The sequence below is a fragment of the Porites lutea genome, chromosome 7 (assembly GCF_958299795.1).
Source record: "Porites lutea chromosome 7, jaPorLute2.1, whole genome shotgun sequence".
Classification (NCBI taxonomy): Eukaryota; Metazoa; Cnidaria; class Anthozoa; order Scleractinia; family Poritidae; genus Porites; species Porites lutea.
In genome coordinates this window covers 17,405,580-17,429,050 of record NC_133207.1, presented here as the reverse complement: position 1 = coordinate 17,429,050, position 23,471 = coordinate 17,405,580, and the positions used below count along the sequence as shown (strand labels likewise).

General features: G+C 39.2%; 2 protein-coding genes across 3 annotated transcripts; one reads left to right on the top strand and one right to left on the bottom strand.

Annotated features, from left to right (window-relative positions):
- Nucleotides 1-211: 211 nt before the first annotated feature.
- LOC140944528 (uncharacterized) lies at nucleotides 212-8,723 on the bottom strand. The gene is made up of 2 exons (XM_073393652.1): nucleotides 8,435-8,723; nucleotides 212-4,509 (listed from the first exon to the last, which is right to left on the bottom strand). The coding sequence occupies exons 1-2, from the start codon at nucleotides 8,502-8,504 to the stop codon at nucleotides 212-214; spliced, it is 4,368 nt and encodes a 1,455-aa protein (XP_073249753.1). The 5' UTR covers nucleotides 8,505-8,723.
- A 7,950-nt stretch (nucleotides 8,724-16,673) lies between these two features.
- Nucleotides 16,674-20,915, top strand: LOC140944195 (G2/M phase-specific E3 ubiquitin-protein ligase-like). Of its 2 annotated transcripts, none has more exons than XM_073393327.1 (4): nucleotides 16,674-17,000; nucleotides 18,103-18,695; nucleotides 19,216-19,302; nucleotides 20,152-20,915. In XM_073393327.1, the coding sequence occupies exons 2-4, from the start codon at nucleotides 18,327-18,329 to the stop codon at nucleotides 20,650-20,652; spliced, it is 957 nt and encodes a 318-aa protein (XP_073249428.1). In that variant the 5' UTR covers nucleotides 16,674-17,000; nucleotides 18,103-18,326; the 3' UTR covers nucleotides 20,653-20,915. The 2 variants fall into 2 exon arrangements, with proteins under 2 accessions (XP_073249428.1, XP_073249427.1); XM_073393326.1 differs by having other exon boundaries at nucleotides 18,098-18,695.
- Nucleotides 20,916-23,471: the final 2,556 nt, after the last annotated feature.

The following is a 23,471-nucleotide window of genomic DNA, read 5'->3' as shown; positions in this document are numbered from 1 at the left end:
TCAAGAAAGGTCATTTCAGGGAGCAAGGTTAATAACAATTAATTCTTTCCAGGCTCTATATTTGCCGTAAATCTCAATACTGAGTATCAAAAATTTATGCTAAAGCAACAGCGACATTTTGTTACTAACTAAAATGCGACAGGCAGTCTCAGAAATGACCGACAAAAGCGATAGCATACCCCCGCCCTCTCTCCCCTCCTCAATGTAACCGTTAACAGCTACCATAATCTTGGTTACTACTACAAAGAGGCTCTGTTAGTTCCTCGATAGATGTATCCTTTCGAAAGCGTCGGGCAATTTTCTTGACAATATAAATAATCAAACGGAATGTTTGCGACAAAATAGCTAAAGCAGCTAGCAAGGACAAGAATGCAGGAACAAGTCCCATTGCAGCTAATTCGAACCACTGAAGTCCCTCCAGGAAATCCTTGTTTGTTCCCTTGGCACTTATTCCGGAAGACAGGAGAGTGGCCTTTATCAGGCTGATTTTGGCGATGATTGCCAAGGTGACTAAGGACATCGTTTCGACTCTGTTAGCGGTTTTACTCCGGAATGGATCCTTGATTATGTGGTGGATGGCCATGAAGTCGCACGCGCTAGCCATAAAGAAAAGTCGGATCATAGCGTTAGGGATGAAAGAGTGAAATGTAAGAAGGATGAGCCGTCGACCAATCATAACGCTCTCCCAGTAAAGAGTGCCTTTATCTGGATCATTAGGATCGCGAAATGGCTCGTGCAGGACCTTCATTACTTCAGTGCTATTGTTCAGCCTTGCTGCAGCTTCTTCCCTCTTGAACACGCGCTTGAAAAGCCAATAGATTAGAAATGGCAAAGGAATAACACAGGCTGCGAGAAATTCACCTGAAGAAATGGAAGAACCTGAAGAACTGTGCAGCTTTGAAGAACCGAAGTACAGGACTGCGATAAAGGGTACCACAAACACGATTATGTACCCAAGAAGGATGTATTGCCACGGCTGCCAACAGATCGTGGTACCATCAATGAACAGTCGATGCTTATCCCCAGTACTCACACAGTGCATCAGTGCCAACGAAGTTTCAGCCAGTCTATCGTATCCTAGCAACAATATCTCCAAGAAGACGGCCATATAACGGCTCAACGATGGCTTTCTCAACTTCTTATAGAATCTGCTGATAACCAAGTGGGCGCAGAAAATGAAAGCGAGGTTCGCCATTGTTGCGACCACCACCAAAGAAAGAAGCAGTTCTTTGGTAACTGGGGTTAGTCCCGGAACTGGACAATCGATTCTTAGATAAGAAGGGCGGAGTTGAAAATTGAACGCTGAAATCAGAGCAACAACGAGGGGCATTTCGTCAAGAGAATTGCTTAACAGCAAATCGGCGACTTGGTAATAATAGAAGGCGATTTTTGTATAACCACTGTCTCGCTCTTCGCAGTTTTCACTGCTCTCTTCGCTTTGTCTTCTCTCCTTCTTTTTCATGAACCATAAAATCTGTTGTGGACTTAGAAGTCGAAGCAAAGGAAGATCAATTAACAGATATAGCGCCAAGGCAGCCGAGAAGAGAAACATCGCTATCCAGAAGAGGTAATCTTTACATTGAGCTGTTTTTCTGCACTCAGAATTAAACAGTGATTCAGTGTAACCAGGCGCACACTGACCACACAGAAAACCAGTCCTGTTTCCGTGACAACTGTTGTACACTAACGATTGCGGGCTCGGTGAGCGGCAATAACCCTTGGGGCAGGGAACAAAGTTGAGTACTTGGGCATCGCTTTCCGACACATTGTAACCCCAGAAGTTTTCTACTGCCGCGATGCTTGATTCGTTTCTTATGCATGTAGCTCCCAAAGGACATGGATGACATTGGAATGAATCATCTACAGCAAGACCTTTTGAAAAGCCAGTTTGTAGGCTGTAATATCCGGGAGAGCAAAGCTTACAGGAAAACGAAAGGACCGTCACGTTTTCTATGCATAAGCGTTGTCTTTTTTCGGTGTATAAAAAACGTGTTGCATTTGCAAGGGACATCTGACTTCCTTCGCAGCGAATGCTAGTTTCGCGGTCGATATCAACGTATCCTCCGTTGTAAACTACCAACACAGAAAACGAACGCCTTGTAGAGGTGCTCGAAAACATAGACGAGTTCCGAAACTTGATGGGTCCTCCGCTTTCAGAATAAAAGAAGGCAGCATTTTTGAATTTCCTGCCAGAGATAGTTGCATGGTACCTGCTACTAACAAAAGAGCAGTTGACGAATTCTACTTGCCCAGTTCCATAGGCGGAATAAACTTGACCTGTGTTCATTGCTGCCAAATTGTTTTCAAATGAACAATTCCGAAAAGTAGTGTTTCCGTTACTAAGATACACTGCACCCCCATTGAGCCCAGCGTTCTCTTGAAATAACGTATCTTCAACAGTCACGTGAGTGTCGTATCTCCATAAAGGGTGAGTGTTGTTTATGTTTCGTTGGACACACCCTGTTTTGTAGCGTTTGTCCAGGTTGGAGAGAATCGAGATAGCACCTGTTGCCGTCTCATAAGCAAACTTACTATCACCATAGTTCCATAGCTCTTGGTTAACAGACGTGCAGTGGCGAAAAATCGACCGGCGTATGGTTACATACTTCTTGCCTTGGAAATAAAGGGCGAAATAGCTGGCAGGACGAGAATCAAAAATCACTTTGTCTATTTTTACTGTGACTCTCGATGTTTTGGTTATGTTCCCCACTACGGGCATATAAAATCGAATCGCGTGACCGTTTGACTGGCCGATGAAATTCGTGTCGTTCACTGTGAACGATACAGACCGAGCCTCTCTTACAGTTATAGACACATCGTAGACATTGCGTTTAAAAGTGCAGTTTTCAATTAGGATTTCGACAGGCTTCAAAGGAAGGTCGCTGGGAAACAACCATTGATTGGATGTCTGTAATCCGTTTCTGCAATAGGCGATGGTCACGTTCTTGAGCAAAATTTCATATTTTGGGTTGATTATCAACGCTATATTTTGATTATTGTACATAGAAGTGTTGGCTAGCAAGACCTTTCCTCTGTGTTTTTTCAGTGCTTCGATTTTCACGAACACACTTCCATTGTAATGACTGTCGATGAAATTAGACTTCAAAATTGAAACATTTGTCCTAGCAGTACCAGTGCTTGCTACGAATATACCCCCAGAGACCTTTGAAACAGTGTTCACCCAATGAAAACGTTCAAATTCCACGAACCCATTATTCAACATAACACAAATACTGCTGTGTGGACCGGCACAGTTTTTGACGCGGACGTTTCTGAAATGCGCGTTCAGAACATAGTTTATCGGTTTAGCTATAAGACTGCGAGTTTTCCCAACCAGAACCGCAGAGCCCTGGGTTCCGGATTCACATTCAGAAAAATTTACGTTAGTGAGTTCAAGCCTTAGATTTCCTTTTACGCTGTTGAAAGAAATCGCACCGCCCCCAGAATATGCCTTGTTTCGCTCAAAAGTAGTGTTTTTAACAACCAAGGAAGCACTGCCTTTGCATTCAATACTCAAGGCTCCGCCCTTTCCTGTCGTCACAGTTTGCCCGACAAATGAAGAGTTCTCTATAGTCACGTCAGCTTCGCTGGAAGAAATCTTAATGCACCTTAATGCCAAGTCATTACTGTTGTTACCGCAGAGAAAGTGACGAAATATTGTATCGGTTTTTCTTACTTGAGATATGTACAAGCTATCCATATAGCGCCTGGCACTGTTTGTTGTGTTAGATGACCTCAAGTTATTGTTTAATAGTTTTACATGGCTGTATACTTCCTTTAAGTTAGCTGTCGGCAAAACTAGCAGCATAAAAGGAGCTTTGTTTTCGACGCTTGTGACTTTGTTTACTGAAAGATCAGCTCGCACGGATGAATTGGATTTAATGTTGGTTCGTATGGAAATCACAGCTCCAGTTGACTGATTAGATTGAAGGCCATTCTCTTGAAATATGGTGTTGTTCACGCCAAGCGTGAGGGAAAATCCCCTTTTGTTACTTATCCAGACTTCAATGCACCGTTGGTTGTTCAGAAACAGGGATGGTCCCTGTATGTGTAAGAAGACAGTTGGAATATTTTGCGTCAGAACGCTGACGGCTGCTCTTTTCCAGGCGTTCTTGTAAGAGCAGTTTATAAGCTGAACGCTGCTACAATCATCAAATACAAGCGGTGCATGCTCGAATGCAATCCCAGACAAGGTAATTTTCATTCGTACTTTACCTTTATGAAAGCGAAATCCTTTTTCACACTTAACATGCGGGGTAGAATCGAGGCGTTCTATGGACATGCTTTTATCAATAGAAATTCCCCAATATTGATCATTCGTCAGTCTACTCTTGCAGTCAAAGGGCTGGTCCTTCGTTCCAGAGCCATCAAGATGAATGCGTCCGTTTTTTCCAACCACTTGAACGGCTTTTGCTATCGACCGGCATGGTTCACTCTGAGGGCCACAGTTGTCGATATCTTGACCATGAATGGAAACATAGACGTCTGTACTGCTGCCTTCCTCTATACCTTGGTTTTATAAATATAAAAGAATTAATATAATTGAGAAAAGGATTTTACAGGGCACCCAACGACGATTTCCTCAGAAATACACTTTTTAGGCTATCCAGAGTACATGTAGATCTTTAGAAGTGCATTCTAAGCGGCGCTATAAAATTTGTATCTGTTCGGTCATCGTAAGGCAACCTGAGTCTTTTCGAAATTACAAGCGCTCAGTTGAGTATCTTCTTTCCGCGAAAATTTTAGATACAATCATAGTAACGTATTACGATGGTGTGAATTTCTCTTATTCCTCCCTCCATCACAATTTTGGATCCGAAAATTTTAGGTTGCCTTTTTTCTACGAAAAATAGCTTAGTCTGGGGAGTTAAATGAAAAATTACACTTCAGAAAATGGTAGGGAATTTATTAGCCAGGGGCACCCAAAGACGGTTTCCTCCTAAATGCATTGAAAACACTTTTTAGGCTATCCAAAGTACTTTTAGATCTTTAGAAATACATTCTTATCGGCGCCATAAAATTTATATCTGTTCGGTCATCCTATGGCCTTGAGTCTTTTCGAAATTACCAGGGCTTCAGTATTATTGTCCCGAAAATCTCAGATGCAATTTTTAAAAGTGTTACAAAAGCGAGAATTTTTCTGCTTCCTCTTTCCATCGTAGTTTCGAATCCGAAAATTTTAGGTTTCCTTTTTCTGTGAAAAACAGCTTAATTCGAGGGAGTGAAATGCAAAAATCAAACTTCGAAAAAAAATCAAGCTTCGAAAATTGTAGATGAATGGAACGGTCATCTAGAAATTCTTGGCCTTCCTCAAGGTATAGAAAATTCTGCGCAATTTTTGCTTCTGTGAACAGATATTTTATAGAAAACAGCCGTTAGGTGCTCCTGATTAGATAAGCTTCCAAAAATTGTACATGAAGGGAACGGCCATCTAGGAATTTTTACAGGGGCGGATCTAGGGGGAGAGTGTAGGGGGTGCGCACCCCCCTCCCCCGGGATGACCTGCGGTTTTCTAGTACAACTGGTATTCTGCAAAAAAAAACTATGCGGTTTATTGGTGTTTAAGTAGAGCAAGAGACGAGTGCACCCCCTCCTAAAAAAAATCCTGGATCCGCCCCTGTTTTAGCTGTCCTCAAGGACCTCAATATTAAGTAATAGACAATTCTAGGCAACATTTGTATCTCCAAACAGATATTTTACGGAAAACCGTCGTTGGATGCCCCTGATTCTAGCAGCTATAACTACACAGCTCTAGTGGTACATTCTTTACCTCACCGCCTAGAAAATGCCAGAAAATATAAAGGAAGACATTCTGGTTACTAATATTTTAGTTAGTCAATGTTAAATGAATAATGAATAACATGCTTAGTTTTACAAAAGGTATTTTTAACAATCAGTGAAATTTAAGCGAAGAAAAAATCGGACCGAACTTTTGAAACGCCCTGTACATTTCAAAATAAATAATGTTCCCTGAGAACTAAGTACTTTATAAAATGGAAAAATAGTGAATTTTCGTGTTAGACCCGCAGTACATTCTTCAATATGTTTACTGACCCCCAACATTCGTGTATGCGGATCTCTGATTTGTTGTTTGTGAACCGTCACTCTATTTCTTGGGTCATCACCCGTTTCTCCTATATAATTTTAGTCCACATAGATCACATTTGTAGAGGTGAAACTCCGTGAGGTTTTCACCTGGAATGTCTCACTTGTGACGGAGAAGGTAAATTAGGGGCAAGTTCTGCATCGCTTTATTCCACAAGTTTTAACTTCCGGTTTAGTGTGAGTTGTCTATCTTGGAGAAGTATCGAGAAGTAGGAGTTTGGGAGTATCTGTTTCAGGTTTCGAGGCTGACGTTGACAATGTATCACTCTAGTGTTGCTGATAATTGATTTTAGTTGTGAGTTTTGGTTCAACTTGGGAAGTGTATTCCTGAGCAGCTGAAAACAATACCATTGTCTAGACTTCCATTGTGCATAGTTGTCTGTACAAGTGTTTACAAACTTTTGTACTTCCATTTTCTATGTATATGATACTTGGCAATTATTGAATGTGGCTGAGTATCATCAGAATGATTTTGAAGATCGATGAGGGTGTTATGGGATAAAATCCTCCGAGATCTCCATAATTCTTCTGGTAATACGAAAGCCGAATTCAATGATTGTTTTATTACTCATTCAAAACAATTCCTAGTTTTATAGTTTCGCTCGAACAACATGTCTTTACCCGTGAATACATCGCCTTTATAGGTATGTCCCTAAAGCCTCGCAGTCATGTTAGAAGTTTGTTACATCGAACGTTATATCGAACGTGGGCTATGATATCATGTCATTTCAATAGGGTTTTTTTTTATGAACCTAGACTTGTCACAAGTCGACTGCGTGAGGACGGCAGAAACTGGCCTTTGAGAAATTAAAGTCTACTTAGTCGAACCTAGCGCCCGGTCGTGGCTCATACAGAAAAGAATACAGTCGACTTGTCCCATAGCTCAACTCATGGCCTTTATATTTTCGACATTTTCACCAGCGCTCTTGTAATTTTCTAGTAAGGCTGCAGGAGAAATTTGTCGAGAGAAACGAGAGTCGACCATGATTACAAGTTTGAATATTAATGAAGAATGCAAGGGAAAAAAACCTTTTTCATTTTCGGTTTCGTTTCTTCCCTCGGAAATTTATAGACTGGATATTAAAAATACCCCGGCGTCTAATTTTTTTCTTCACTTATACTACTACATGAGAAATTTCTGCAATTTGATTCGCTTAGAGCAGTGGTATTTCAGCTTAATTTGAAATACCTACATGTGAAAATTACAAACCTTTTGTGGGTAGTAGTATAAACAAATAATCATAGCATCGGATTTGTTCATGATATTTGGCATAAATACCACTTATGATATTTCCAAATTGCCTCAAATTTCACTCGCCTAACGGCTCGTGAAATTACGTATAACAATTTCGAAATATCACTTGGAGTATTTATGCCAAATATCACTACAAATCATGCTATTACCTATACAACACTGAATCGAATTACTGAAACAGTTATATGTTTTGGGCGAAAATACCGTTTAAATTTGCTCGCTTTAAGTGAGGAATATCAAGGAAAAACGAGTTTTTAAAAGTAATAATAGTAAACACTAAAAAGATTGTCGTAGAAAGATATTAAGCGCGCGTTGAGTTCATGCGCTTGTCGATTACAGAGAATCTATTAAAAAAATTGAAAGAAATAGCAAAACGGAAAGAAACAGGCTTTTACCTGTACTGCCGCTTATGGAGAAAACAAGGAGACAAAAAGTCCAGGCAAATTTACAAAGCATCATGATCATTTGGGCAAAGATCCAAGAGAATGAAGTTTTCCTTTCGCTTTTTATAACAGGGGACCGGAAGTGAAATGTTCAATTCTTGGAACTAATTAGCATAATGACAAAGCGTCGACCCACTAAAAGTCGAGACCGTGAAAACTAGAAGTTTAGCCACCTCGTTAAATATTAAGCGGTGAGCTGGTTTTCTTGTTTGCAATGCAGAAATTGCTTTTCGTTTCGATCCATTTTACTTCAAGAGACACATTTAAGTGTTTTTAGTGTGGTGTTCTCTCAAGAATGACTCTTGTTTTTTTGCTGTCAAGCGTTTTGGGGTCAGTGTTTTGGCGGCAACTGGGAATGAAAGCGCAGAGTCCTTCGACACAAGGGCGTCGATAAAACCCGGAACACGGAACATTCCGGAACATTTCGGATGTTCCGTGTTCCGGGTTTTATCGACGATAAAACCCGGAACACGGAGCATTCCAGATAATAGTAAAAACTAAAAAGAATTTCAGTCGTAGAAAGATATCATAAGAGCGCGTTGAGTTCATGTGCTCGTCGTTAATTTAATCGACAGAGAATCTATTAGAAGAATCGAAAGAAATAGCAAAACGGAAAGAAAGAGGTCTCTACCTGTACTGCCAGTTATGGAGAAAACAAGGAGACAAAAAGTCCAGGCAAATTCACAAAGCATCATGATCATTTGGGAAAAGATCCAAGAGAGTGATGTTTCCTTTCGCCTCACTGTTATAGCAACCTTTCGGACTTTGCCAAAGCTGGATTTTAAGGGTCGCAGCTGGAAACTTAAACTTCCTCCAAATCACGTGACTAAGGAAATGAAAGGCCGTTTCTCGGTAACCGCTGGTGGCGTTCTAGTATTAACGTAAAACAATTCTTTCAGTTAAATTTCAAAGAACTGGGTTCTTTTGCGAGAATTCGTGCTCGCTGACTGCGTCCTCTGCTCTAGATACGTATGGTATCGACATGGGAAGACAATCTGACCACGCAGGGACCGCGCAGCAAGTTTTCGAGTGGGGGGGCTAAAGAAGAATGTGTGAAGGAAAATTTTGGGGGGGGGCCGGGGGTGGGGGGCATGCTTGTGGATTTCTATTCAATTTCTCTCGCCAGGGAAATTCCGAACACCACTTGGATCGAAATGCGCGATTCTGTTTGCCACAATGCTTTTTTGGAAAGTTGAAATCCGCACGTTGGAATGGTTCCGTTATATTGATCTCTACAGCTTCGCTGGCTGTCGACTGATCAACTTGTCGTTGGATTGGAGGAGGCTGCGACTCTTGACTGGATATTGTGGCTTCTACTTCACTAGTGAAGCTCTTTTAAAGAATGTAAATGAAACATTATTAGACCAATATTTCAAAAACTATGTCACATGAAAAAGTGACTGGAAATAATTCAATTATAGAACAGATTCAGAAAAAAGTAGCAAAAATTATGCAGAGTTTACTCACCAGATAAAGAAGGTTTTCCATTTTGTTCGGAAAAGTAATCAGAAATTTTAAGAGATCTCTTCTTTGCATTACTAGTGGTATGTGAAGTCTCGTCGTTCGTATTTATGTTGCCGTGTACCATGTGCACTTCTTTGTTCGTAATAACCGCCGGATTGAATGTTCCCTCATGACCAGAGCTGTACACAATTCTGCGGTTTAAGTACTTTCGATGACAAAATGTTTTTATAAACAGACCGTGTTCAACAAAACTTGCAATTGGAATGCTCAACGAGCCGTGAAGCCTGACATCAAAAGACGGACTTCGCGCTGATCGAGCTAAAATCAGGACGTACAATAACAAGAGAAACAATAACTTCATGATCTTCCAAAAATCAAGGTTGAAACTAATAAACAATTTGTTTGAGAATCGCCTTATAATCTAAACCCAGTTATTACTTTGGATCGAAATTGACCAATTACGAAACAACGCGTTCTCCTGAGAGGTCCGCAGGGAAAAGAAGCCATTTAAAAGACGTTTACCTCTGCTAGGTTAGAAGCGAAAAAATATTTTACAATTGTAACGACTAATGCTTCACTCTCTCTAAAGATATTTATCTGCGCGTTTGTCTTTGCCAGTAACTCTGGTCACTTTCGAATTAACGATGTTTTGCTATTTTTCACTCCGTTACTTTTGTTAAATCATTTTTTGTTTCATTTATTTTTATTCTTGCAAAAAAGTGGGGGGGCTAAAGCCCCCCAGCCCCTCCCTCTGCGCGGTCCCTGGCCACGATGGTTCGAGATGGTCATGGGATTTATTTATTCAGTTCAAAGATGTGTGATACCGTTCTTAAGCAGCCAATCAAATTCGTAAGTGAAAAAAACACTATCATAATAATTAAAAAGAGGGGGGTACAATACCGTAAAATTCCGAAAATAAGCCCCTCCAAATATAAGGCCCCCAAACTCGTAACACAAAAAGCTCTCAGTTAAATCGTCCCTCCAAATATAAGCCTCCGGGGGCTTGTGCTTGTAAATTCCCCTCAAATTCAAAATAAAACAGAGCAAAAACTGTACAGTAACAGATAATTTTAGCATTTCCCAAAGAACTATTACGTGTGCCAAATGATTGTAGTCAAAGAGTGTCACAGTATATTGCTCTTGGCTTGGATTTCCTCGTTCCATGTAGACAAAGTACTTGCGTGGCTGAGTATTAGTAAAATTTACGTCCTAAAGGCGAGTTTCAGTAAAAACTTTCTGCAAATTACTGGCATAAATTTCCTTCAAACTATAAGCTAGCTCAATCGATTTTGAGAAGTAAATTTCCCCCGCAGTATAAGCCTAGCTAGCCTCTGTACAGACGTCCCCCCTCCCTCAGGAAAAATCGGAAGAGGAGACGTCTGAGAATCGCCGACGATAATCGTGTTCCCGTTTCCCCGGAATGTTGGGGACAGCCTCTGATTGGTTGTAATGTTAATGCCATGACGCAAATAATTTCTGGTGTACTGATTGGTGAATGAACCTCAGAATAGATTCCCCGGGGAAAAGCTCAGCCCTTGAGGATATTCATATTTGTTTAGCGGTATTTGTAGTTCGGCTCTGTCGAAAAGGCATGAGAAGTTAAGACCACCGATGTTTGCTGCACCGGTTGCTGGTGGGTCTGTCTGTACCGGTCGGTATTATAAATAAAAGAGAAAGCATACAAAATCCAGCGTAAACAGCCAAGGCAGGTCAAGCTTAACCCAAAAAGATTCCATTAATGAACTGATTATTTAAAAAATGAATCCGTTAGTCGTTCCCGTAACTGGTGTCAACTTTAAATTGGCATTCCTCTATGCGTAATGAGCAGTGAATGTTATACAGATGATCCAGCGGTATTTCCAGTTGAAGTATTCCCATAGAGGCCGTAGAGTTTCCTTGTTGCTGTCATTTGCCGCAAAACATCTGAAAACACTAGAAGATTGTTCCTGGTACATTAAAATATCCATATCTTAACCATTTGTCTCTAAAGATTGCTTGAAATCAGAAATAAGTAAAAGTAACAAATGGACTACTATCTAACTACAAACTCGCTTGTAGACGCGACAGGCACTCGATCGTGTTACATAAAAAAATCCGAGCTATGGAACTGGATCAAACTGGTCGACATTCTTTAGATAATTTTCAATTTTAATGCGCTTCTTTCTTTGTCTGTTTCATATGTTTCATCGTCGCTATTCGAACTGCCGACCACTAAATTCTTCACGGTATAATCGCATAATTTGTCAAAGAGTAGAAAACACGTCATTTTTTGAGAGGCTGTCGTGCATATTGCACGCGTTGGCGAAAGGTTACCAAGGTTACAAATCCAATTTCGGATTTCACGTTCCTTTCGACCGCGAAATCTGGCAAATCTAGGATCAAAAATCCGTTTTTGGATTCGCCGAAAGGAACACACCCAGAGATGATATCTGAAATCTACAACTACCAACGGTTCAACTTTCAAATAATAAATACATTAATGGGATCTTGGGAGGTACGCTTGACCTGGCTTGACTGTAATCAGAGATCTTGTATCTGGATTTTTGGTTGAACATTGCGTAAAGATGTTGGGCTAGCCTGTACACAGACGCCAGAGCTATTCTTCGACCTACATGTGCCTTTTCAACTGTCAGGGAAAGAACAATGTATACCGGAACACGATTAACGACGGCGATTCACAGACGTCTCCTCTCCAGATTTTTCATGAGGGAGGGGGGACGTCTGTGCACGGGCTAAAGCCTAGCCAATTTTGAAATGCAAATTTCCCTCCGTATATAAGCCCCTACGAATATTAACACCTACAAAAATAAGTCCCTCAAAAAGGCTGTAAAGGACAAGACATAAGAACAATACCTTTTCATTGATTTCGTGATTTTCATGCTTTGATCCTAGTTACTAGCGTAGTTACAATGTTTACCTGATTTTCTATTGGTTTTGTAACGAGATATTTCGGCGTCCCCACGCGGGTATAAAAGCGCGCGTTAGCGTCCTTTTGGTCAGGAAAGGTCAAGTAGGATTCGCGTCGTGACATCGATTTTGTGATTTTGTCTTAACCTTTGGTACAAGCGGGACCGATATGTAAGTGATTTCTTTTGTTTAGTTTCGTTCTTTAGCTAGTGGGCAAAAGTACACGAATGTTACTGTACAAGTATTAGTAGAGCAGATATGTGCTTCAATTGTTCACTTTCTGTTAAAAGCATGAAATTTGGCATGATCATAGTTTTCAAGGCCCTAAAAAAGATAGGATATGGTGCCATCGCCAAAAAGTCCGTCAAGTGCGAAGAATAAGAGTTTTAAAATGGCCGCCATTTTTGAACCGGAAGTGAAATTAACATTTTTTTTAAAACGTCTGAATTTTATATACTGATTTAAGTTTAATTGATTTACAATTGTTTCATGAGCGAAACGCGGATTTGAACGACTGTTAGAGCAACGCCCACACTTTTGCTTTATAGTACAAGGATTTAAGATCAGATTTATGGCATTATTGTCTAATTTTAGTTTATGTAGCCTTTAAGTAGATTTTACCGTTTTGTTATCGACCTAATCGTTATAGAATCGCTTTATTGCCGTTTTCAAGCTTTAGTTTGTTGATTACGCGTTATTTGTCTTAGTGTCGCCTTTTGGCCAAATTGATAGAGATTTTTGTATTGTTATTTCAGTTCACGGTCAATCAGTTTGGTCTATAGATTTTGGTCTTTGGAATTTGGAATTAAATCACCGTTAAACGTCACCTTTGGTTTTTCCGTGGTTTTCTTGTTTTGTCGACACGTAAAATAGTCCCTAATCTAACCTGCTGCGACACACTCCTCGAAGTTTCCTTTCTCGTTTGTTGAGCTATTTTGAAAAAAATAGCTCATATGTCAGTGGTGTGAGCGTATGTATCTTTGTGGCTTTGTAACTTTGTATGTTCGGATCTTTGTTGCAAGAGCCAATAAGGTTGAAGGTACTATTAGTTGATGCTTAGGAACCAATGAGATCTTAGCATCTACTTAAACATGACATTGGTAAAGGTCGAACAAGGGCACTTTGAGACCGCCATCTTTATTCTTCACAATTTTTTCGTCTTTTATTACGGCTACAGGTGTTTGGAAACATTATATTAAATATCTTCATTATTCAAACGCTGTGTACAGTGATGCAGCTGTTTAAGGGTTCATATTTTAGTGTTGAAGCTACTTCAAGACATTTCTGACCGAATTCGGCTATCGTTAACGGTATTAACGCACGTATTTATGAGTTGTGTTTCACGTGCTTCAAGGTAGAGTATAAAAGATCGTATATTTTCAAAGCTCTTCCAGTGAAGCAATAATTGATATTTAGATATAGACTTTTATTCGAAAGTATGCGCCCTATAAAATGTGGTTTTAGAAGTTTAAAAGGCAGCTTATTTTTTTGAAAGCTGTATCGAGTATTGTTAATCCTGTAAACAAGCTTTAAAAATATTATTCTCTCGCTTACAAAGTTCAACCGACCTTTTTCGTTCTATTTAGTAAAGATGCGTAACTTAAGTACAAACAGTGGCGTTAGGGAATAAAATTGGAGGAAGCTAGTTGACACAATAATCATGATATAAGTAGAAATATATTTCGGCAGTTTGATAATTTTCTTGGAAGTTAATAAATGTTAGGCTATCAACCTTGACCTTGCATGAAACATAATTTAATTGCAGATGTTGTAGTAAAGCCGAGGTGATTTCTTAAAATCGTTTAAGAAAATTTTGTAACATCTTCACATGCAAATTGTGTGCATGAGTTATTTTTATAATTCTGTTTACTAGATTACTGTGTGATAACTCGAATTCCCTCACGTACGAACGACGAAAGGGGGCAAAGTCCAACACTTTCACGAGCCAGTTGTGTGACTGTACATCTCATGCAGATTGGCTTTTCACAATGATAAATAGTAACTTGGACGTATGAAGACCTGTTTCGTTTTGTAACCAATGCCTTAAAAAAGGCTCTTGTCTTTTGAGAAGCAATAGCTTTTAAAACATGAAGAAATAAGTTGTCGGAGTTAAAGACTGTTTCACTGAGTAGAATCGCACGTGAAAACCTCGTGAATTATGATGATGCAACCATCTACCACAATGATAAAAATCCTGGTATTTCGTAACTATTCAGTATTCGATGAGTCACATTTTGGCTTAAGAAACTTCGAGGAAACCTTAGAGTTTTCCTTCTAATCAACGTTTGGTGAATAGAAATTTATTTCACTTTAACGATTTGTTTAACTTGCACCAGATGTAACAGGGAAAGACAGAGGAAAGTGAATATATAGCTTGAGGATCGACTCAGCTGAGCGTTTCGCGTTTTCATTTTGTACCGCAATACGCAATTTCGCACAAAAACCTAATCTACATTTAGGATGAAAGAGGTAGATTGATCACTCTTGGTAAGGTTACACCGAAGCATTAAAGTTACACTGAAGCATTCAAAATAGCTCATGCACGTTTAACGTGCCTATGTTTTGTTTGGGTCGTCGCCAGCCACAAAGGGCCTTCGAAAAGTGTAAGCCATGAGGCTTATTTTCGGAATTTTATGGTAACTTACTAAAGACAGTACACGAAGACATTGGCCAGACTTACTAAACATTGTACCCTTGTGATGCCGGGCCATCTGTAATAAACAACTGTTTCGCCTTGTGGGGTTTCCTGTACATCAGCGTTTGAATCTTCATTGCTTGATGACTTTGTAATCTTTTCGGTGATTGTTTAGCACGGTATTACAAATCACAGACATGTCGGTTTTGACGCTGAGAACGATAATCACCGTAGGTTATAGTTGCATGCGGAAAAATCCTCTAGACAGCTAAAGGGAGCTTCATTTCCTGTGGAGCATTCCACACTGCCCTCGGATAGATGCTTCCTTTTAAAGAATTCGTAAGCGCCCTCACCACGTTCTCATTCTCCTTATCCTGAAACTTATACTTTAAAATATGACTGTATAATAACCAGCCTTGTCGCAAGAAACTAGACTACTTGGTCCTGCGATGAAGTTTAGTTTTTAAACCTTTAACTACAATACATGTTTGGGCGGCAAAACTATCGGACAAACCTGATAATTTTTCAGCCGAACAGTTTCGACGTCGGAACATTACTTACGTACCTTAAAATTTTTTAGAGTATATATTCAGTTCGAAAGCAAAGTTACAGAGCATCTCCAAAAGAGGAAGAGCTTAAACTGAAACTATTCAGAATATTTTAATTTTTTTCTGGTAATATAATAAAGAACTTCATAGGTTATGTAATTAACTTTCCAGGAATTATGAGCGCCAGTTGTCACCAATATTTCTGCCTCGTCTCCAGTCGCTCGCGATCACTTTTTGGGGGATATTTGAGTTAACTATTAAGGTAAGCGGGGATCACTCCCCGCTCGCGCTCTACGCTCGTTCCCGTCCAGGGCGGATAAAGGTTGGGCGGTGAAACGAGCGCGTCCGAGCAAAAAAGGTGTGATGCAGTGGACTAGGACTCTGCTTAGAAATGTCGCTTGTTTTCGACTTTGGTCAGGGCTTGCGATGTTGTTTGTCCCTTAGACACTGCCGCTGTCACTGAATTATGGCGGCTTGAGTTGTTTTCTTGCACTTCTTCCTTGTTCCTTTGTGCTGGTACGCTGTCTCCGAAAGGCAAATCTCGCTATTTTTTTCGGAGGGTTTAGTTGGAGTAGACAAACATCTCTTTCAATGGGTTTCCCTTATTACTTCCATGACTCTACCACTGAATAATATTTTCGTTCTACTACTCGCCAATGTCGATGTTATTCCAAAACAACTAAGTACTGTCAAAAACACGAAGGAAAATCTTATCCATGTCATCCATGGCAAAATTAAAAGACAGCAGATCGTGTTTCATAACTAGATGGCGTGTATTTTGTAAATGCGTGCAGCTCGTGCAAGGTGAAATTATATGGGGTGCCATTACCGCCAAAATTCAGCTATCGTTACTTTCGTAAATGGTGCCTCCAATTTTGTTCATGGTGCCTTCGTTTTCATAAATGGTGCCTCTGTTTTCATAAATGGTGCCTCTGTTTTTGTAAATGGTGCCTCCAATTTTGTTTATGGTGCCTTCGTTTTCATAAATGGTGCCTCTGTTTTTGTAAATGGTGCCTCCAATTTTGTTTATGGTGCCTTTGTTTTCACATATGTTGCCTCTAAACTTGTTAATGGTGCCTCTTATTTTGTTAAACTGGTGCCTTTATCTTTGTATATGGTGCCTCTAAACTTGTGAATGGTGCCTCTTATTCAGTGTTAAACTGGTGCCGTTATCTTTGTATGTGGTGCCGCTATTGTCTTAAAAAATGCTGCCGCTGTTTTCGTAAATGGTGCTTCAAATATTCAGCAGTCTGGGAGCGACTCTCTGGTGACTTAACCGAGGAAAACTGGGGCTCAGTGTCAAAATGTCGGACCCCTTAGCCAGTCTTCGCGGTCTTGTTACAGGAGAAATTGCAAACATTTGCAACAGTTTATAGAACTATAGAATACCAGTCTATTTAAAATGTTCAAAAAATACCAAGGCAACCACCGTTTTTGCATGTTTCCTTGAGGCTGTGTCAGAGTTTGGTCTACCATCCCGGGTACGCTCTGAAAATGTTGGAGTTTCCATGTTCATGCTTCAGTGACCACCGTGGATGCGGTTGTTCTACAGTTGTTTTACAGCAGCAAGAGGTGACACTAATAAATGACTGGTTTTACAGGGTTTTCAATTATGTTTTTTAACACTCACGAACTCGCGAAAGGTGAGTGGTTTTTGGAATTTATAAGTCACAAAATCATCTTCTAGCTCTAGCATATATTTGCAAGTGAGCATAAATTTCCTCCAGTAGAAAGTTGCTGTTGAAGAATTTTGTGGCAAAAAATGCATGCATAGATTTATTCTTTCAAGAAAGAAAGTGGCTGTGCGTAGAACCTAATAAGTGCATTTTATCTACATGTTTACACTGTACTTGGTAAACAAAGGGGGCTGGGGGGGGGAGGCGGATTAGTGACGTCACACTTATTAACCTCCTATATTATATGAAAAAAAAATACCACCAAAACCCAACCATGTTCCTACTATGTGGGTACTGTTAGTTTCTAATATTGTTGTAAAGAAACAGAAAATAAAATCAGTGAACTGTAACAGCAGGATTCATCACAATTTAATCAACAGTTTGATTCCAGGTCATTAGAAAAAAACTGAAACTAAATGGCAGTGCCTTTAATTGACTATAATTTTGTTATAATGTGAAAGACTATAAAGCAGTCAATATCTTCTTAAAAATGCACAAACCTGTCTTATAAAGAACTTTTCTTCGTTAAAACATCATAAATAATCTGGAACAGTTTACCTTTCAGTAACATAAACAAAACTGTATGTTTTTTAATCACTTTCACAAAACTGTAATAATTTTAAAGTTGTACCATTCCCTGCAACATGAAACTTAAACACCTTTAAAGAGCCCAATCATTTGGCAATGGGGTTGCAGAATGTTTTGAAGAGGAAGCCATGCCAGCACTTATTGCATCCTTTGATTGCCAGAATTCTATTTCCAAGGGCTTTTGTTCTGGAAGGACACGTAACAGTGAAAATGAGAGTAGCAAAAACAGTGTTTTGTTTGAATAAATCCATTGTTGATTTTTTTTGTTTTTTTCGTGTGTGCTTCTAGAAGTTTTGCCTATAAAGACTATGAGTGTGCAACAATTTTTTGTTGCATGCTTTTAGGAAATTCTTCACCACAGGAATACCATGCCCAGCATGAAAGTAGGGCACCTTTTTTCCCTCTTTTCCACAGTACAGTTGAAGGAAGTAACTGCAAGCAATATTTTTTTTTTTCTGTTTTTTGTACCGCATCAGGATAGGTGGATCATTTGATCAGGCTGTTATGTCACTCTTACCTACAACTGACAACACAGTAACTGATGATGATGATGCGAATGAGTTGATGAATTCACCGTTTGAACCACTAGGAACCTGTTGTGACACTCAGGACCTGAATGCTGAATAGAGAGACCTTGAGAAAAATTTTTCTTCAGATCAAAGAGAAAAGTTGAAGATAGACGAAGAAGATCTTCTAAATGACGCCATGACGTACTATACAGATCAAGATTTTGACCCAAGAAAGAAGCTACGAATCGTGTATAGTGGACAGCCAGCGGCAGACACTGGGGGGGTCATCCGTCAATTTTACACACAACTACTGAAAGTGATTGCAGACACCTTTTTTCAGGGTGATACATACCGAAGTCCAGTTTATAACTGTGATATGGTTGCATCAGGTGTAATGAAGCTGGTGGGAACAATCATCGTACACAGTGTGCTACAGGGAGGACCTGGGTTTCCCATATTCAGCGCGGGAGTCTACAATTACCTGGCCAAAGGTAAATTAAATGAAGTCATGGAAGCAATCACCATAAAAGACTGCTCATCTCACATGGAACATTTCATAACCAAGGTAATGGAAAACAAAACCTACATTTAACTTTGTTAAAATATTTTAACAAAGTATCTGGTGACTATGCTAATGAACTCTTACTCTGAGCAAACACCTATAATGCTAAGCAGGGGACAGTGCTTGAGTTGGCCTGGCAAGCTGTTAAGTATATGGGAAGAGTTTTTCATTGTGTGGGAAAGTGCCCTATTCTAGTGCAGTTATATAGTAATGACATGGAAGGGAAAAATATTTTGCTTATCAAAATAGGAACTATGGAGTTCTGTTTCTGCCCTCTCCTGTCGGGTGCATAGTTAGGCTAGTTGAGTAATGTTAAGAAGATATGCACCTGCATTTATTTGCTTCCAGTTTTAGAAGATGTGACAAAACCTCTGAAAGCTGTCCAGCCTAGGGCCCTCACATTTTATATGTTCCCTAATACTAATACTGAATGAAGGCAGTATCAAAAGGATATGTGAAACTTTTTACCAAAACATACGTTTTTTTTTGGTTATTTATTTGTTTCTGTTTTTTTTTTGGTAAGGTTGCAGAAGTTGCTGATGTATCTGAACTTGACAAAGAGGACACGACCAGTGTTCTCTCAGAGAGTGGACTTTCCATGACATTAACTGTAAGTTTGTAAATGTTGTGATGGCATTATTGGGTCAGTCAAGGTTTCTGGGATTCTGACCACCTTCCCCTCCCCTAACCTAACATTTTGCCTTAAGTGAGAAGTTAGTGTTAACATTGGGTTAGGGGAGGGTAGGTGGGCAGTTTCCCAGAAACCTTAACTGATCCGCATTATTTTTAACAGCATATTATTAACAATAGTGAAAACTCGATATTGATAGAAAAGTATTTTAAAACTTAAACACTCAATGTCTGATCAGGAGAGAAGCCATTCAAAAGCACTTTCAAGCTTGCTTGACAGTGAAGTGAAATTCACAAATAATAAAAAAAAAACCACCAAACAGTTTAAAAGAAGAGAAGCAAAAATAAATATTTTTTTTAGATCAGGCCCCAGTTGCTCAAAAGGTGATTAACCCTATCCACTGGTTAAATCACCATCCAGTGAATAAATAAACAGTGAGAAACAGATTAAAAATAAGTATTCTATACAACAAAATAAATTTAAAAATATCTAAAATACAGATCCTTACAAATTACATAAATTGGATAAAACGACAACTAATTAAAAATAATTTTCAAATACCTAAAATCTGAATCATTGTTATAAATAAAAGAGCAGTCTTTTTTGAAATTGATGCCCCTTATGACACCTTTAATTGTGGACTGCACTATCCATCATTTGACCAGCTTGGGACAGGTGCATATGTTTTCATGAAGAGAACGGATTTACCTGCATGTACATGCAAATGTTGCAATCTTCTTCTCAAGGATATTGTTACCTACAACTACAACTTACAGGTCGTTGACCAGTTTCTTACTGTATTATTGTTGTTCTGTGAATGTCTTTCAGAATGATAACAAAATGCGAGTCATCCAAAGCCTTATTGTACATGATGCCATTGAAAAGCCCAAAATACTTTTAGATCAACTAAGGGAAGGGCTTCAGACTCTAGGATTCGGGTCCAGAATGCAAGTATATCCTGAGCTTTTCAAAGAGCTATTTGTGGCAGGAGAAAAGGAAATGAAGGGTTCTGACATCAAGGAAATATTGATGTTTCCATCAGAGATGAGTGATGCTGAAAAAACCATCATGGAGCACATGACTGAGTTCATAGTTGGTGCAACACCAGATATTCTAAAGGCATTCCCCACCTTTGCTACTGGGGCACCCTGCTTACCAGAGTTTGGTTTAGGAAGGATCAGGATCGAATTTGAGGATGCTGGTTCCATTTTTTCCTCTACTTGCACAAAGAATGTAACCTTGCCAAGAAATTTCCCTGACAAGGACACCTTCCTGGCTGCACTTCACGCAGTTTGTGATAATAGTGGGAAGGCATTCACTAGTATTTAACATCCATTTACGGCATGTTGGATCATTAGTTTAAATTCAATGTTTGCATGTTTTAATACACACTGAGAGGAATATGATGTAATAAGTCCAACAGGGGTCCAAACATTTGACTTATGGGAAAAAAGGGGAGAGGTACATGGGCAGCTGGTTGTTCCATCATTACATAACAATCTTGAGAATCTGAAAGATAACTTCAACTTCCACCTATCCTGATGCGGTAAGAAAAACAGAAAAAAAAATATTGCTTGCAGTTTCTTCCTTCAACCGTACTATGGAAAAGAGGAAAAAAAGGTGCCCTGCTTTCATGCTGGACGTGGTATTCCTGTGGTGAAGAATTTCCTAAAAGCATGCAACAAAAATTGTTGCACACTAGTAGTCTTTATAGGCAAAACTTCTAGTAGCGCACACAAAAAAAACGAAAAAAAATCAACAATGGATTTATTCAAACAAAACACTGTTTTTGCTACTCTCATTTTCACTGTTACGTGTCCTTCCAGAACAAAAGCCCTTGGAAATAGAATTCTGGCAATCAAAGGATGCAATAAGTGTTGGGATGGCTTCCTCTTCAAAACATTCTGCAACCCCATTGCCAAATGATTGGGCTCTTTGAAGGTGTTTAAGTTTCATGTTGCAGGGAATGGTACAACTTTAAAATTATTACAGTTTTGTGAAAGTGATTAAAAAACATACAGTTTTGTTTACGTTACTGAAAGGTAAACTGTTCCAGATTATTTATGATGTTTAAACGAAGAAAAGTTCTTTATAAGACAGGTTTGTGCATTTTTAAGAAGATATTGACTGCTTTATAGTCTTTCACATTATAACAAAATTATAGTCAATTAAAGACACTGCCATTTAGTTTCAGTTTTTTTCTAATGACCTGGAATCAAACTGTTGATTAAATTGTGATGAATCCTGCTGTTACAGTTCACTGATTTTATTTTCTGTTTCTTTACAACAATATTAGAAACTAACAGTACCCACATAGTAGGAACATGGTTGGGTTTTGGTGGTATTTTTTTTCATATAATATAGGAGGTTAATAAGTGTGACGTCACTAATCCGCCCCCTCCCCACCCCCCTTTGTTTACCAAGTACAGTGTAAACATGTAGATAAAATGCACTTATTAGGTTCTACACACAGCCACTTTCTTTCTTGAAAGAATAAAACTATGCATGCATTTTTTGCCACAAAATTCTTCAACAGCAACTTTCTACTGGAGGAAATTTATGCTCACTTGCAAATATATGCTAGAGCTAGAAGATGATTTTGTGATTTATAAATTCCAAAAACCACTCACCTTTCGCGAGTTCGTGAGTGTTAAAAAACATAATTGGAAACCCTGTAAAACCAGTCATTTATTAGTGTCACCTCTTGCTGCTGTAGAACAACTGTAGAACAACCGCATCCACGGTGGTCACTGAAGCACGAACATGGAAACTCCAACATTTTCAGAGCGTACCCGGGATGGTAGACCAAACTCTGACACAGCCTCAAGGAAACATGCAAAAACGGTGGTTGCCTTGGTATTTTTTGAACATTTTAAATAGACTGGTATTCTATAGTTCTATAAACTGTTGCAAATGTTTGCAATTTCTCCTGTAACAAGACCGCGAAGACAGGCTAAGGGGTCCGCCATTTTGACACTGAGCCCCAGTTTTCCTCGGTTAAGTCACCAGAGAGTCGTTCCCAGACTGCTGAATATTTGAAGCACCATTTACGAAAACAGCGGCAGCATTTTTTAAGACAATAGCGGCACCACATACAAAGATAACGGCACCAGTTTAACACTGAATAAGAGGCACCATTAACAAGTTTAGAGGCACCATATACAAAGATAAAGGCACCAGTTTAACAAAATAAGAGGCACCATTAACAAGTTTAGAGGCAACATATGTGTAAACAAAGGCACCATAAACAAAATTTGAGGCACCATTTACAAAAACAGAGGCACCATTTATGAAAACGAAGGCACCATAAACAAAATTGGAGGCACCATTTACAAAAACAGAGGCACCATTTATGAAAACAGAGGCACCATTTATGAAAACGAAGGCACCATAAACAAAATTGGAGGCACCATTTACGAAAGTAACGATAGCTGAATTTTGGCGGTAATGGCACCCCATAAAATTTCAATCACCATCATCCTTTCTTTTAATTTTGAAAAAACATCTCATACGTCTTTCTGTTTCTTCAAAAATTCAAAATTAGTTTTCCCTCAGTTTTTACTGTTTACCTTGTTTTGTTTTAGGGAGAAAAACGGAGAAAAAACCTTACAACTAACCTCAATGAATTTTGTTTACATGCGGTTGCCGGATTTGCGACGCATTGCACGAATCGCCATGGCGCGTTGTACCCGAGAAGCAAAGCGGAAGCAGTACAACGTCACTATATCAAAATATATCAATCTAATTTTTAGTTATGTCATATAAAATTTATCCCCCTTTAATATATGTAAAAACTGAGGTTAAGAAGTGTTAAGCTTTTGCAAACGAAACGGCGAAAGACGATTAGGTGATATTTAGTGGAAGGAGGAGGTATTCAACACTTTCAAATTAAACTCAAATTTTGGCATTATACGACCAACAAGTTTGACTTATAGGCATACAGACACAAACATATGAAACTGTTTATTGATATTGTTATGAAACGAATTTATCTATTTAACATTGTAGCCTGAAATTACAGAAAGAAAATAGGATTTCCGTTTTGCAGAAAGGAAAATTTGGCCGGCCTTCAAGCGCACCGGAAGCGCGGAAAGAGCGCTCGTGCCAGTCCTACTCCGCATCACACATTAAATGAAGAGCGGAGCGCT

Coding starts and splice junctions, on each gene's coding strand:
- LOC140944528 (XM_073393652.1), bottom strand. CDS start 8,504: ATGATCATGATGCTTTGTGAATTTGCCTGGACTTTTTGTCTCCTTGTT. Junction 4,510..8,434: donor CTCCATAACTGGCAGTACAG/GTAGAGACCTCT, acceptor TATAAAACCAAG/GTATAGAGGAAGGCAGCAGT.
- LOC140944195 (XM_073393327.1), top strand. CDS start 18,327: ATGACGTACTATACAGATCAAGATTTTGACCCAAGAAAGAAGCTACGA. Junction 18,696..19,215: donor TGGAACATTTCATAACCAAG/GTAATGGAAAAC, acceptor TTTTTTGGTAAG/GTTGCAGAAGTTGCTGATGT. Junction 19,303..20,151: donor GACTTTCCATGACATTAACT/GTAAGTTTGTAA, acceptor AATGTCTTTCAG/AATGATAACAAAATGCGAGT.